At 32.8% G+C, this 15,407-nt stretch overlaps 1 protein-coding gene across 1 annotated transcript in view; it reads right to left on the bottom strand.

Moving 5' to 3' along the window:
* The window catches only part of LOC109848299 (phospholipid-transporting ATPase 1-like), a 20,097-nt gene continuing 13,792 nt past the window's right edge, over nt 9,103-15,407 (bottom strand). The window contains 5 exon segments of the mRNA XM_020417729.1: nt 9,103-9,663; nt 10,726-11,184; nt 11,804-12,023; nt 12,101-12,224; nt 14,076-14,772. Coding sequence (XP_020273318.1) covers nt 9,453-9,663; nt 10,726-11,184; nt 11,804-12,023; nt 12,101-12,224; nt 14,076-14,772 — 1,711 coding nt within the window. The 3' untranslated portion in view covers nt 9,103-9,452.

Below are 15,407 nucleotides of genomic sequence, written 5' to 3'. Positions count from 1 at the left end.
CGCATCAAGGCATCGATGACATCTAAAGCATCAAGGAGGGGAATGACAGCGGAGCTTGTCGAGCAGCGACGAATCTTTGAGTGGAGAGGCCAGGAGTGTGAGAAATTTTTGATTTGTGAGAATCAAGAAGCAAGGATAAAGTTGAGGATTAGGGGTGAGATTTTGTCAAGATGGAGGGCTGAGATGCTGCCATGTAGGCGCTTCCTTAGATGCAATCAAAAAAGCCTCCTTTGGTTCATATTTCCCATATACTATATATACTATATATATATTATTATATATATAATATATAGTATTATATATATATATATATATATATTTATACGTAATATATATATATATATATATATCATATATTATATATATAGGACAAGTGTTCCTGTAAGTCAACGTCTTAGACTAATCATCTAAGGACGCGGTCTAAATCACATGATTGAACGTATATGTAATGTATGATCCGTTCCGGTGAACTTATCTACATCATCTAAAACCCCAACACACCAAGTTGGGGGTGAACCATCATCGTTTCGACCCTCGTCGTCATGTAAAAAGTTTTATTCATTCGAGATAGAGTCCGCTTAAAATTGGATACAGATGTGGTATGAATGAGTTAAACGATGTAATTGGGTCTCACCCCCAACTTGGCCGTCGTTAGGGGCTTTCAGGAATATGTAGATCAAGTTTCACGCGAGCGGATCATCCACATGCTAGCTCAATCATGTGATTTTAGGGTCGCGTCCTTAGATTGATTATCTAATGGTTCACATTATGGAACATTCTTCTCCCACTTAAATATAATATTATATAATATATCGTCTATATATATATATATATACTATATATAATATATATAATATATATATATATATATATATAGTATATATATAATATATTATATATCATATAATATGACACCTTAAATTCCACCTAAGGGCACGGCTAAAATCACATCATTCCTTTTTTTTTGTGGATCCTCTCCGTTGAAACTTGCATGTACATGTTTTTAAACCCAAACACATCATATTTGAGGGTGAATTGTCGTGTTTCGACCTCGTTGAGCCATTGTAAAAGTTTATATTCATTCGAACCGTTTAAAATCTACAGTGAGTGGTATGTGAGAGGCTCAAAACACAACGTGGTCCTCAAAAATTGTGTGTTTGGATTTAAGAACGTGCAGATCATATCAACGGAGCAGATTGTAAAAAAAATTAGGGAAGACGTGATTTTGACCGCGTCTTAGGTGGGAATCTAAGGTCACTTAGGAAAACATTTCCATATAATATATACTATATTATAATATATATATTAATATATATATATATAATTAGTATATTATTATATAATATATATAGTATTTATATATATATTTACATAGGTTAGCATCGTTTAGGTTTGTTGTCTATATGCCTTAATTAGACCCCGGAGAAATCCTTAATCTTTTTTTGGGTTATTATTATTATTATTATTTTGTTTTGCTGTTTGTTGTTGTCTGAACCTAGTGACTTCTGGGTTTGATTTTGCTTTGGTGTTTTACGGATTGAGCTAGAACTTGATCCGCCATATAATTTTCAGGGTTTTCATGTAATTGGCCAGTTCCAAATTTTGTGATCCGTACTTACACGTTTAGAATTTTCAATCCAAGACTTTTGACGCTAGAGTTTTCAATCCAAGACTTTTGACGCATTCATAGCATAATTAATTGAAACTCTTAAGTCCTGATCTACTCAAAGTCTGATAACATCCAAACAAGAGTAGAATAAGCAGGTCATATGCAGTTCTAGACTGCATTGACAGTGGAAGGTTTATCACGGGAATCGAAAGTGTTGAAAGGTACTAAAGGGGTTATTGGTTCGGACAAGTTGAGGCTAAGTAGGATAATTATTCTAATAGAACAATTTTATCGCTTTGGAATATTTTGAGTGGTGTAAAGTGGGACAATTTGAAGCTTTGATTTGACAATTCATGTGGGATAATTGATGATGTGACACCTTATTAAACTACAATATTTATTTATCAATTAAATCTAAATTAATATACCTAGCTAATTAATTTAGTATATTATTTGGTATGTTATATAATATAACACATTATTTTACTTTATAATAAAATAAAATATATTATATTATAATTACTAATTAATTATACCTATATTTAGTGTTATTAATTAATATAATATAATATAATATAATAATATGATATATTATATAATATACAAATGATATATTTAATATAATATTTCAATAATATAATATTTAATAAAATATTATAATATTATTTTGTTTATTTAATAATATTTGATTTTATATAATCACTATATTTAAATTGAATAATTGATGACAGGCTCCTCATTAAAATATAATATGATAATAACATCAATATACTATTAATATCGTTCACTTATTAATTAAAAAATGTTATTAAATAATATAATATATTATATTAATTTTTTATATATTATCATACTTTAATATATAGTAAATTATTATAATTTTTATTATAGTAATAAAATATTATTTAATATTATAACTACCATAATATTGACAATGTATTTAAAACTCTTAATTAATCTAATAAAGTATAATATAAAATAGTAAATTATTATATAATAAATTATTATAATATAATTAATATATTATTATTAAATATATAAACACTATATTATAATATAATATTTTATATCATAAAAGTACTACAATAATATTCTTATTCTAACTAATAAAATATATATTAAATAATATAAAGTAATATTATAAAAATATAGTACTAATATTATAATATATGAAATATTAATAATCAATATGTAATAATGATATATAATAATGTTATATTAGATAATATTATATAATATTTTTTTTATCTTACGTTATAATAGAATTTTATAATATCATATAATAAAGATATATTATATATTATAATATAATTAACATATATTAGATATTTAATAAATTAGTACTTCAATATTATCTCATTTTCCTCATGATTGTCCCAAAGTTTAGAATGGGATAATTTTTGGAAGTTGGGACAAAAAGTTTGTATGGAAGTGAGATAATTTTTGGAAAAGTGAAGCTAATTGTGCCAATTCCATTATCCCAATGAATAACACCTTAAAGTGAAATCCCAATCTCTTTGTCCCAATGAATAACAACTTAAAGTGAAATCTCAATCTCTTTGTCCCAATGAATAACACCATAAAGTAAAGTCCCCAAAATTATCCCACTTACCCTAAAATTACACCAACCAATAACCCCCCAATTGAATATTAATCCTTAGATCAGCAGATTTTAGAATTCATGCACATATATAAAGAGTTGACATTCTTTAGATGCACATTAATTGCTTTGAACCGTCACTTTTCAATACTACATATCCCTTCTAACTATTTTATTAGCATTTAGTACCCCGAATCCTTGAGAGAGTGTGGGCTTAAGTGCAATTTATTCTTCTTGAAATATCAACACATAAAAGATAAAGTACTAATACAATAGGTGAGATGTGATAGGTACTGCTGAAGCAATAGATAAGATGAATGATGGTTTTGCATACCAAATGTTACAGTGCATTCGTTGTATAGTATTTTGTAGGAGGTTCCTGTTTAACGTCAGCTCCTCTACTTTAATTGCACTATGTACAAATTGCTAGTAAAGTTCTCCTACAAACATGAAACAGATAAAAGAGACACCCCAAAAAAAAAGGAGCTGTAGTCTAAAATCTCTTATTAAGTAATTTCTGAATACCCTTCCCTAACGCAGAGCCAGGACTGAGTAGCAATTAGTTTGAACTCCTATCAAGTTATCAGGAATTCTACATGGCATTGTAAACTCCAAAGTTGTAGTACGCGTTATAATTTACGCAAAGGCACACTTCAAATGCATGCATGTTAGATAGGATTTGAACAATGTGGTGCTCTGTTAGTTACTGTCTTAAAATTGTTTTTGTTGTTCTAAACCTTCAAAGTTATGATGAGTGTTAAATACTATAACTTTATACTTTAAAAAGAAGCAGAAATTGTTGATATAAATGAATAATGAAGGATTTATCTTGAAGAATATCATTTGTATGGTTGGATTATATAGATAAAAATCAAAATGTATTTAATTAGTACTATGTGAGTTTTAGTCCTACATTGACTAATTACATCCAACATGTTGAGATATGGACGAGTGGTCCTGAAGTTCCCTTCAACCGAGTTCTATCATTACACATGGTGCATCACGTTCCTACTGTTCGATGCAATATTATCAGCGGCTCATGTTTAGTTAGAGAGAGTTATGAGTTTTCTTTTAAATGTATAAAGTGGTTATGTTGTGTGTTGGATATTTTATTTTTAAGGGTTACGATTCTGATAGAATGTATAAGGTTAGAACATAATCTATTTTTAGTTCGAAATTAAATAAGATTTATATTCCTGATTATCTGGTTAGTGATAATTTTGAGTCATCTCTTATTTGTCATAAGCGTCATGGTTATATTAATTTTAAAAAGAAATTTTCTAACCAAACCCGTTCATAATTTTTTCTAAAAATAGACCCCCTTGAGTTTTTTTTTTTACAAAAATCAACTCATTTTGTCTTAATCTAGTTTCTAAATAGTCGGGGTTGCCAACCATGACTATTTAGTGCATAGAATGTTAGTGTTTAGGGTTATAATTTGGAGTTTACAACCTCCTAAATAGTCAGGGTTGACAACCCCAACTATTTAGGAACCGGATTAAGACAAAATATGTCTATTTTTGTAAATAAAACTCAAGGGGGTCTATTTTTAGAAAAAAAATATGAATGAGTTTATTTAGAAAATTTCTTCTTAATTTAAATGTTGTAAAAAGAATGATGAGTCTTAATATGATTCCAAAACACTCTGTAGATCATAGTAAAAAATGTTAAGTATGTGTAACAACTAAACAAATAAGAAACATTTTCATTCTGTTGATTGAAACTCTGAGTTGCTTGATTTAGTTCATACTAACATTTGTGAGCTTAATTGTGTTTCAACTAAAGACATGAACAAATATTTTATCACCTTTATAGATGACTATAGCAAATATTGTTTTGTTTACTTGCTTAAAACTAAAGATAAGGCCTAAGAAAAAATTATCATTTTTAAGAACGAAGTTGAAACTCAAATTGACAAGAAACTTAAAAGGTTAAGATATGATAGAGGAGGAGAATATATATCAAATCAGTTTACTCTTTTATGGCAATCTTTTAGCATAGTTCATGAGGAAACTGCTCATTATCCTCCTCAGTCTAACGGTGTAGCAAAACAAAAAATAGAACCTTAAAAGATATGATTAACAGTTCACTTGAAAGTTCTAGATTTCCTAAATACTAGTTTGCGGTCCGTTTTTGCACTTTTCTTTTCTTTTTTTTTTTTTTTTGCTACAGTAATCCTTTTTTTTAATATGCATGATTTGAATTTTTGGAAGTGCTACAGTACCCCGCTCTGCTATAGTACCTTTTAAATGTTACAGTATACCCGTGTGCTACAGCAACATTTTAATTAATTATTAGTTACAGGAATAGATATGCGGAGAGAGGCTTTGAATATGGCTTACCATATTCTGAATAGAGTCCCTCAGAAATATAAGGAAAGTAGTCTATTTAAACTTTAGAGAGGTTGAAAGACAAGCTTGAAATACCTTAAAGTGTGGGGGTGCCTTACAAAAGTACTAATCTCGGAACACAAGAGGAAGAAGCTAGGCCGTAAGGCAATGGAATCTATCTTTTTAGCTTATGTGGAGAACACCTATGCTTTAAGATTTTTAGTGATCAAATCTGAAATTCCTAGCATAGATGTTAATACAATTGCTGAATTTCATGATGCAATATTTTTTAAGGATGTTTTCCCTATGAAAACTGGAATGCCTCAAAATATTTCTAAGGAAAATCATGTCTTCATCTCAACTTTCATTCCTGATCATGTGAAAATATAAAGGATGACAAATGTGTTGACAGATAATTCTAAATTTAAATATGAAAGATCAAATGATTTAGATGAACCTAGAAGGAGTAAGAGAGGAAGGATTAGAGCAATGATTGTCAAGGATTTTGAAAGTGACTTCATCACTTGCAATATCGAGAAGGATCATACTTCCTACAGATCTATTATGACCTCAAAAGAGGTTAAGCAGTGGAAAGATGCTGTTAAAAATGAAATTGGCTCTATCGTCTCTAATAGGACATGGGGATTAGTTGATCTGCCTCCTAGGTGCAAGATAATTGGGTCTAAATAGATTTTTAAAGGAAAATAAAACCAGATGGTACCATAAAAAAGTTTAACTCCAGACTTGTTGCTAAGGGGTTCAAACAAGTTGAAGAAATTGATTTCTTTGACACATACTCTCCAGTTGCCCACATGACTACGATCAGAATGCTTATTGTATTAGCTTCTGTGTATGATTTCACAATCAACCAGATGGATATGAAAACTTCTTTTCTTCATGGTTTTCTTCAAGAAGAGATTTATATGGATCAACCTGAGGAATTTGTAGCACCTAATAATGAAAAAAAAATATTTAAGCTTATGAAGTCTCTATACGGACTTAAACAAGCCCCTAAACAATGGCATAAAAGGTTTGTTACGATTATCATTGATTTTGGTTTAAAAATGATTAAGTCTGATAAGTGTGTTTATAGCAAAGTAAGAGGTGATTCATGTATCCTTTTGTGCATTTATGTTGATGATATTTTATTAATTGGATCAAACATTGGGATAATTAACGAGACTAAGTCATTTTTGAGTAGAGTTTGATATAAAGGACATAGGAGTAATTGACGGGATCCTTGGCCTAAAACTGATTAGATCATCGGAGGGCATGAATATTTCTCAATCTCACTATATTAAGAAGATTATTGAGCAATTTGGTCATAAGAATTGCGAACTTATCAAAACTCCATATGATCCTTCAGTAATTCTCTACTAGAATGTAAGTGGAGTCTTTGTATCTCAAGTGAGATATTCTCATATCATTGGAAGTTTGATATATCTTGCAAATTGCATGAGACCAAGTATTTCATACTCGGTTTCTAAAGTAAGTAGATATACTAGTTGTCCAAGTAGGACTCATTAGGAGGCATTGGATATGATACTTCGGTATCTGAAGGGAACTATTTTCCTTGCACTGCATTACGATAAATTCCCTTCCGTTATGGAGGGTACGGTGATACTAGCTGGATTGCGATGGGTTCATGTAGCAATGGCTGTAGAAGATATATATATTTACCATTGGTGGCAACGCAGTCGCCTAGAGATCTGTCAAACAAACCATTTTGTCTCGGTCTAATTTTGAAACAGAGCTATGCACTTTGGACACTACTAGTTTAGAAGTTGAATGGCTTAAGAGACTTATGTCTGAGTTGCCTATGATCAATAAGCATATTCCTGCAATCTCTGTGCATTGTGAAAATATGACCACAATTGCAAGGATTAAAAGTTCAAAGTATAACTGCAAGACTCGAGTTCATATCCAAGTACGGATAAAGACTGTAAAAAAGTTTGTTGATAAAGGAGTAATTGTTGTGGACTTTGTCAAGTCCAAGGGCAACACAGCAAATCCCTTTGCAAAAGGACTTGAGTTGTCACTAGATCTTAAATCTAGATTAATGATGGGACTGAAACCCTTACCTAACTCATCGACAATAGCAACCCAATCTATATGAGTGGAGATCTCACAAAGTAGGTTCAATGTGGTAACAATAAGTTGTTGTGTGAGTTGAACACCTAATCATAGATAGATACTTTGTATCCGAGTCTATCATCATGTATACATGGAAGGTGTTGTTAACTGTTAGTATAGTAGGAGTGTTTTGACTCTGAATGGGATCAAGTTTTTAAGACAAGATGCAAGCAACGCATCCTTGGAGATGCCCAACTATGTGAATACAATTTTGTGGCCACAATTAGAGGAAGTATGTTATTCCTTGACAATGTTCATAAAATGGATAAGAACGCATGACCATAATGCGTCAAACCTAAATATTGCTACTATAGCCTATATCGTGTTATTACCAATGAATATCACCACATCAAAGATTCAAGTTTAAAACTTAGTTTCACTTTGTTCCTGTGGTGATAAAATTGGATAACTACAGGGAATGTTCAAATCGAAAAATACCATCCAAAAGCATGATATGCACACTCTTCTTTACTTCCAGCTATGGAATTATGGGGGATTGTTGATATTAATAAATAATGGAGGATTTATATGGAAGGATACCATTTATATGGTTGAATTCCATAGATGAAAATTAAAAGGTGTTTAATTAGTAGTATGTGAGTTTTAGTCCTATATTGACTAATTGAATGCACACTAATTGGTCCAATTAACATATGTGTTATATATGATATAGTAAAAGTGTTAGAAATATACATTTATGTTGGTATACAAGCGAGCGTGCACGTGCGAGCGTGCTAGCAGTCTGGGCGCGAGATCCAGCGCGTGGTCCGGAGCTTGCTCTTTTGCATGTGTTGCTTTTAACCAGCCTGGACATTTCGTATGAACGTTACAAGGTTTGAATGATAGTTATTGCAGACATTACAAACGTTACAATAACTGGCATTCAAAGCCTTGTCTAATCTCTTAGCTCACACGAACCCTATATAAAGGGCCTCCTCTATTCATTTGAAAAACACAGAAAAACAGAATCAAATTCTTCTCTCAGTCTTCTTTTACAATTCTATAAGTTGCTGGTATTGAAGATTCTAGCGAAGTAAAGTTACAGTTGAGGTGTTCAACATAACAGAGCGCTTCTTTGGACTGTTGTCGTCTCATCCTCAGAAGTATTGTGCAGACCCAATGCTACCGTAGGTGGGGCATAATTTGTTCAAGACTAGTCCTCTGGTTAGAGGGTGATTCAGCATTTCTGTAAAGTATCTCAAACTTAAAGTTTATCGATAATGGTTACATTAACTTTCTGCTCTATTCCTTTATTCATGTACTGGTTGTTCTGCTTATACTCGGATCTGTTTTTGTTCTCGTTCTTCCCAACAGAAATGACACAAAAAATTCAGGAAGAGATTAAGGTTTCGGGGTTATTTATCAGATAAGAAAAAGAGTTTGCTAACAGTATAGGTAAAATATAAACAGTACTGTAAGAGTACGTAACATATTTCAACCTTTTCCAATAGTTCATACAATTATAGAAAGTTTAGGTACACATTTCAACCTTTTTCATTAATTCATAAAGTTTATACAAAATTTAGGTAGCGTAAAGCTTCACCTCATTTTACTGAATATAAGCTGTCAAAAAGATAAACTAGTGGACAAATTTAGTCTTTCTCTAATAGAGGATATAGTACCTGATAGGTAATTGCGCAGTAGGCGCAACTTCTACTATTATAATAGGCAGCATTCAGTTAAGATCATTATCTCCATTATAGAGCCCTTTTCCTTCCTTTCTTCGCCGCGGGAAGAGGTTCCAACTATCCTTCCCTCTAACGGTAGGACTGGGTCATGTTCATCTATCGTTCACCACTGTAGATGAGATCGTCTCATTTTCTGAAGCAGCATCTTTCTCTAGTTTCTCCATCTCTCTCCCAATTCGAACATCATCAGGTCGCAAGTATTGATTGAACACCTTGCAAGCAAAACGAGGAAGCAATGCTATTGCAATGATGATGAGAACCGTGAGCCAAAACACTATGCTGGATATTAGATGGTTGAATGCCCTGGCATACCAAAAGTACACGTTAGTGACGATCTTCCAAGGAAACAATGTCGTGTCTGAATTAGTGTTAATTGCAGATGCAACCATCTATCGCGAGGGTTTAGCTACTTGTCACTCGTGTTCTATTTTATCAATCCATGCGCCCGTCATCACAGTGATGATGCTAACTCCAAGTGAATCACAAAGGAATATTCTTGGCAAATGTCTAATTCTAACCATGAGATGATTCTCACATTCCGTCAAAATCTTTCGGGAAAGTATCGCAATAAGTAACAGAACAAGGATGGTAAGTAGTTAACACACTGTTTTACATAAAAAAGCGGACACCCTACTACAAAGTGTGCAATGTGCATCTTAACCCTTTTAATTATAGTTAAGTATGTTAAAAAATGCTAGAAAAGAGGAACAAAGAGACATCAGCCTTGAATTATGATAAAGTATGTAAAAAAATGCTAGAAAAGAGAAACAAAGAGACATCAGCCAACCAAGATTCTTCAGTCTGTTTTCAACGGTTCAACACAATAAGAGAAAGAAATTATTCAGAGGCGGAGGAAGTACACAAGTAAAACGGGTAGTGCTTAAAGATAATGGTTATGAACTTGTGCAAAAATATCAATAAACATTAGAGGATGTACTAATTTCTGCAAAATTAAGGGATACCAACAGCTACCGTTTAGTTGAAATTAAAATGGCAAAGAAAAAGGAATTATACCGAAAGAAGTGAAAAATCTTGAGAAGGTCAAGGGTGTGCTCATTCATCATAGATTATTACAGGCTACAAGCCTACAACTATGATACACATCTTTCATACTGAGAGAAAACTACAAATTGTGGTGACGGTTGAGAGTTATAATTTTATGTTTTAACATGCCTGTGCCTCTTGGAACCTAGACTAATGTGGATGTATCAATTTTTTATAGGATTGCTCTGATACCATCTTAAAGGACCATGCCACTACGCCATAACTCCGAAGTTATGGTGAGGGTTAAGGGTTATAATATAATATTATAACAGTTGTAACAGATATACATATGTTTATAGATGCAAAAGTAAGAATAATTACCTATAATAAGGCATTCCAGGAGCCTGATCAATTGCAAGGATGCACAAAAACGTCAGGATAGTACTTCCCCAAATAGATGCATGAATTTTCCAGTTCCATCTTATAACGTCCATAGCCAAATGGAGATTAACAAGCAAAACAACAGAAAACATCCATATGTCTCCAAAGCTGGAATCATCTAAAGAGCTACGTTGATAGGCAAATGTCGCTGCACAAAATAGAGCCAGGCTTTGCCAAAGGGAGTCTAGCATTGTCAGCGAAAACAATTTAAAGGAGTAGCTTTCTTCCCTGGGACCTATTCCATATAGTTCAGGATACTTGAGCAGAGTTTTCCTGCTTAAGTCTTCATCATAAATTCCCACAAAAATATTTGGGGTTGAAGTGTATACTGCCGAATAAAGGATCGAACTTATTAGATTCACGGGATTTGATAGACTGAGGTCAGAATTATATACATACCTGCAGTATAAGGTTCGAAAAGTCAGTTAAATGACATTGTATTGGAGATAACTAGATAAGCATGGTACAAGAGTTTCCAAAACCCAATTATTATTTAAAGGCAAAAATTTAAGACCTTGATTTTAGTATTGCTCTTATAATATAGTGCAGGAATCTTGCGTAAGTTTAGGGGAAATATATTATTTTATTGATAATTATAGATAATGGATATCGGTGAATCCCTCAACGGCCAGTTTTATTTTATTTGTAATTTCAAAATGACTAAGGTAAATTAACTATGTAGAAAAAATTTAGAAGAAATATTTTGATAGCAAGTAACATGGATGAGGAATCATAGTGTCATCTGACTTATCAATACTTTTGAAGCTATACTGAAAACTAATTTGTGAGTTTCTTTCTGGGTACATTTGAAATAATTTAGAGGGGAAATGTGAAAAATAACAGGAAATTATATGCAAAGTACGAATCTTGTGCTTAAGTAACAGAAAATATTTCAAGTATTTCTCATAGAAATCAAAGCGGAAGAAAACAGATCATTGAAAAAAAAAGATGTTTAGCACGAGATTATAAATGTCACTATCTGTTTCAAACAATGATAGGATTTATATGAGATCTTTACCAATAATTCATGAGATTGGGCAAAGTATTTCTGTAAAGATTGTATAAGATCATGTAGCTGATTCGTTGGTAATTCCAATGACCATGAACAAGCAAAAGAGGCACCAGAAATCTAAATTCGCCAATAGCAAAATCAGATGCCATAATGGCTTGCCGACCTTCTTGACCACTGATCCCTATTCCAACGTCAGCCATTTGAATCATTGAAACATCATTTGCACCTGGAAATAAATAGACCTCATGAAAAATAGTTTCAATACAGATAGTGGAACATAACATAGAACAAAGTGAAGCTAACCATCTCCAATAGAAAGAGTCATGTCCCTGCTTCTACTTTTTATAAGAGAAACTATGCCAGCCTTTTGCAATGGAGCTACTCGGCAACAAAGAACCGCATTGCACACAATGGCTACTTTAAACAACTGCATCATATAAAATTGTGAACTATGAGTACAAATTCAGAAAGAAGTGAAAAAATGAAAAAAAAAATTACAAGAAGCCAATTCATATATCCTGTTTCTAAGAAACCCGCTGAAAGGGATCTGATATCCCCTGCACGTGTTTATTCCAGTGGCAAATGTTCTCAACATGCTTAGTTTTTATTTAAATTTGATTCTTCAAAATTTAGGGCAGGTCTTATCTTGGTTTTCAAATTCTGTCAGGAATATAACTTGTTTAAATTTTCAGAATCTATTGGCGATAACGGTTGCTTTGAATTTCAAGATATAGTTCAAAACTCCTTAGGTTTGCACTCAACTCTTGATATATGATTCTGTGTGTATATATGCTTTTACTACAATATGCCATGAAATCTCATATCCCTGTTTCATATGCTAGTCAGTTGTTTATATGCAGTAGATCCATATATATACACTAATTCATGCTCGGATCTCATTTTTCTTCACCAATAGTATGCATTTATATGTGCAGCATCATAACTATCTGTCACATACCTTCATTTCACACACTTGTTAGTACGCTTTTCTGGGTTTCCAGATCAAGGTCTGGTTTGCTTATCTTGTATCTGGATCAAGTTATATTGGACATTTACTGAGAGTTGTTGCTAGTCATATGCAGTGGCAGGATCTAGTATTTGGTGTCACAACATAACTAATAATCATATTTTGAAAAAAAATGCATAATCATAGTAATAATATCAAATAGATCTTTCTTAATGTATGTTACTAAGCAATCATTGAGCCAATCATCACTCGTTTTATTCTGTAGCAAGCTCTTAATCACTTCATTACAGAAAAAACTTTTCCCAGAGTAATCATAGCCACGGAAATCAACACCATCTTTGAAAGAAAATACATCAAAGGATAGATCTTACTGTAGTGATAGGGTCGGATTTTGGTTTTTTAAGGGGGGTGATATGGGTGCAGGTTGGGTTCCTTTGGTGAGACAATCACTCAACATAGTGTCACTCAATTTCTTTGGATAACATTTTTATGGTCCCACTTTTTTTACCACAAATGATGGGGAATAAGTGAAGGCTGGGCAAAGTGGTGTCACGTGACACCACTTTGCTAAGGGTGGATTAGCCCTTGGTTGTATGCTCTCTTGCCTTTCAGATATACATCCAGTCATCCTTTTATTCTGTTTGTACCAGTTGTATCCCCAAGACTGTTAGTTGTTTTCATTTAAAGTTTATTAGATCAGTACTTGTTATTGGTTGAGAAGGTCTTTGCGTACTAGACATGTATCTTTTTGTTCCAATTTATATATGATCTAGATTATTCTTCATTTTGCTTTGGCTGATTTTTGTGTATCCATGTGTCTTTTATGGATGAGTATATGATACTGTATCTCTTTGATTCAGAATATGCGTATATGATATAAGGCGTTTGTACATGCATAAGAATGGATTAGAGTCCTTGTATAATAACACCAGCCGAGTAACGTGCCCATGTTCGTATTATGGGACAAGGGCGTGAAAATCACCATTAATGAAACCATTAACTTTTTAATGAAGTTTTATTTTCAAACACCTGAACAAGCATTTGCACTTGGTTAGGCATCTAGATAGATGTATGTACTTCAGAATCCACAGATTGTAGTAAGTTCAAAAGCAGCAAACAGAGAGAAAAAGGTTACTACTTGAATAAAGTAAAATTTCAATTTTAGATCATTAACCTAGTTAGAATATGAAAATATAACCCTCAATCTACATCATAACTTCGAAGTCGTGGTGTAGTGGCAGGGACTTTAAGACGGTAGCAGAGCGAGAGAAAAAAAGTGCAGATTCAACCAGTAATCTTATGGATGTTTACCTCTTCTTCCAACTCAGTTTTAAGAATGTGAACAAGAGAAGGCCCATCAATGATCAATGCAAGAGGAACTCTACGCTGTTTTCGGGCCTCTTCAGTGCTCTGTGCTTCTACCATTTTTTTAGACAATGCTATTGCATCATGAAGACTCTCCTTAGCAGATTCTTCTGAGTGAATGTTTATTATGATCTGAGTCATATCATCAGATAAAAGCCTGCATGAATATCCAATAGAAATGGCTGTTTCTTGTTTGTCCCCTGTTAGAACCCAGACCTTAATCCCTGCTTGCCTCAGAGTTTCGATAGCTTCAGGTACACCTTGCTGTAGCTTATCTTCGACTCCGGAGGCTCCTAAAATGTCAAGATCTCTCTCTACCTTGACTGCAACAGCTTTTAGTAAATCATTTCTTCCAGATAAACTAGTACTTGCATTTTCATAGTCAAGGTGCCAGTCGTCAAACTCTGTGCTAGTTAGTTCTCTCATGCCAATGACCAAAGTTCGCAGTCCCTTGGATGAGTAGGAATGGAGGTGTGTCTCAGTTGCTTTCAAGATATTTGCATTAGAGGTCTCCTTCATAACACTAAACATTGAATTATCTGCCCCTTTGACAAATAATATTTTTGAGTTGTCCGGGCAACCAACAATAACTGACATTCTCTTGCGATCACTATCAAACTCATGAATACCCAAAATTTCAAATCTGTGCTGCCAAGAATGTTTTTTTTTTGCCAGTTAAGTTACAAAATGGGAAAAAAATTATAGGCTGAAGTATGTGAAGATGGAGACAGTTATTGGTGGAAAAACAGAAAGGACAAAAGCATAACAATTAAATACAACCAACAAAATAATTATTGCCATATGTGAAGTAGCAGATAAATGGAGAAAGAACTACACAGCACGTTGTATAACTGTCGCTATTTTTCATGTATCCATCACTATAACAACATACAAGAGTGTGATAGCTTATGCTTTAAGAATAAATAATGTGTCAAGAAAACAGAAAGGGGATGGTCGGTAATAGGGTGTACAAAAGGCTTGGGGTAGAAGCATGATATTAGTATATTAATAAGGATAGTAAGTAGTTTCACTAAATATTATGTCCTAACATCTCCAAACAATATGATAGAGGGCATGTAATTGCCATTTGCAAAAGATGCAGATTGTCCATTAAAAGAAAATTTTAGTCCATTGAGCCATAGAAGTTCGAGAATCCCTTCTTGGATAATTCCGTATATGGTTAAAAAAGGGGCTATACTTTTAAGTTTCCAAATTTATAGTCAAAAACAGCCCATAATTTTCTTGTATGCACTTCAGTTAATCCTTAAATTTGATTTT

Source organism: Asparagus officinalis, chromosome 7, assembly GCF_001876935.1.
Source record: "Asparagus officinalis chromosome 7, Aspof.V1, whole genome shotgun sequence".
Lineage (NCBI taxonomy): Eukaryota > Viridiplantae > Streptophyta > Magnoliopsida > Asparagales > Asparagaceae > Asparagus > Asparagus officinalis.
This window is presented reverse-complemented; position numbering and strand designations above follow the sequence as displayed.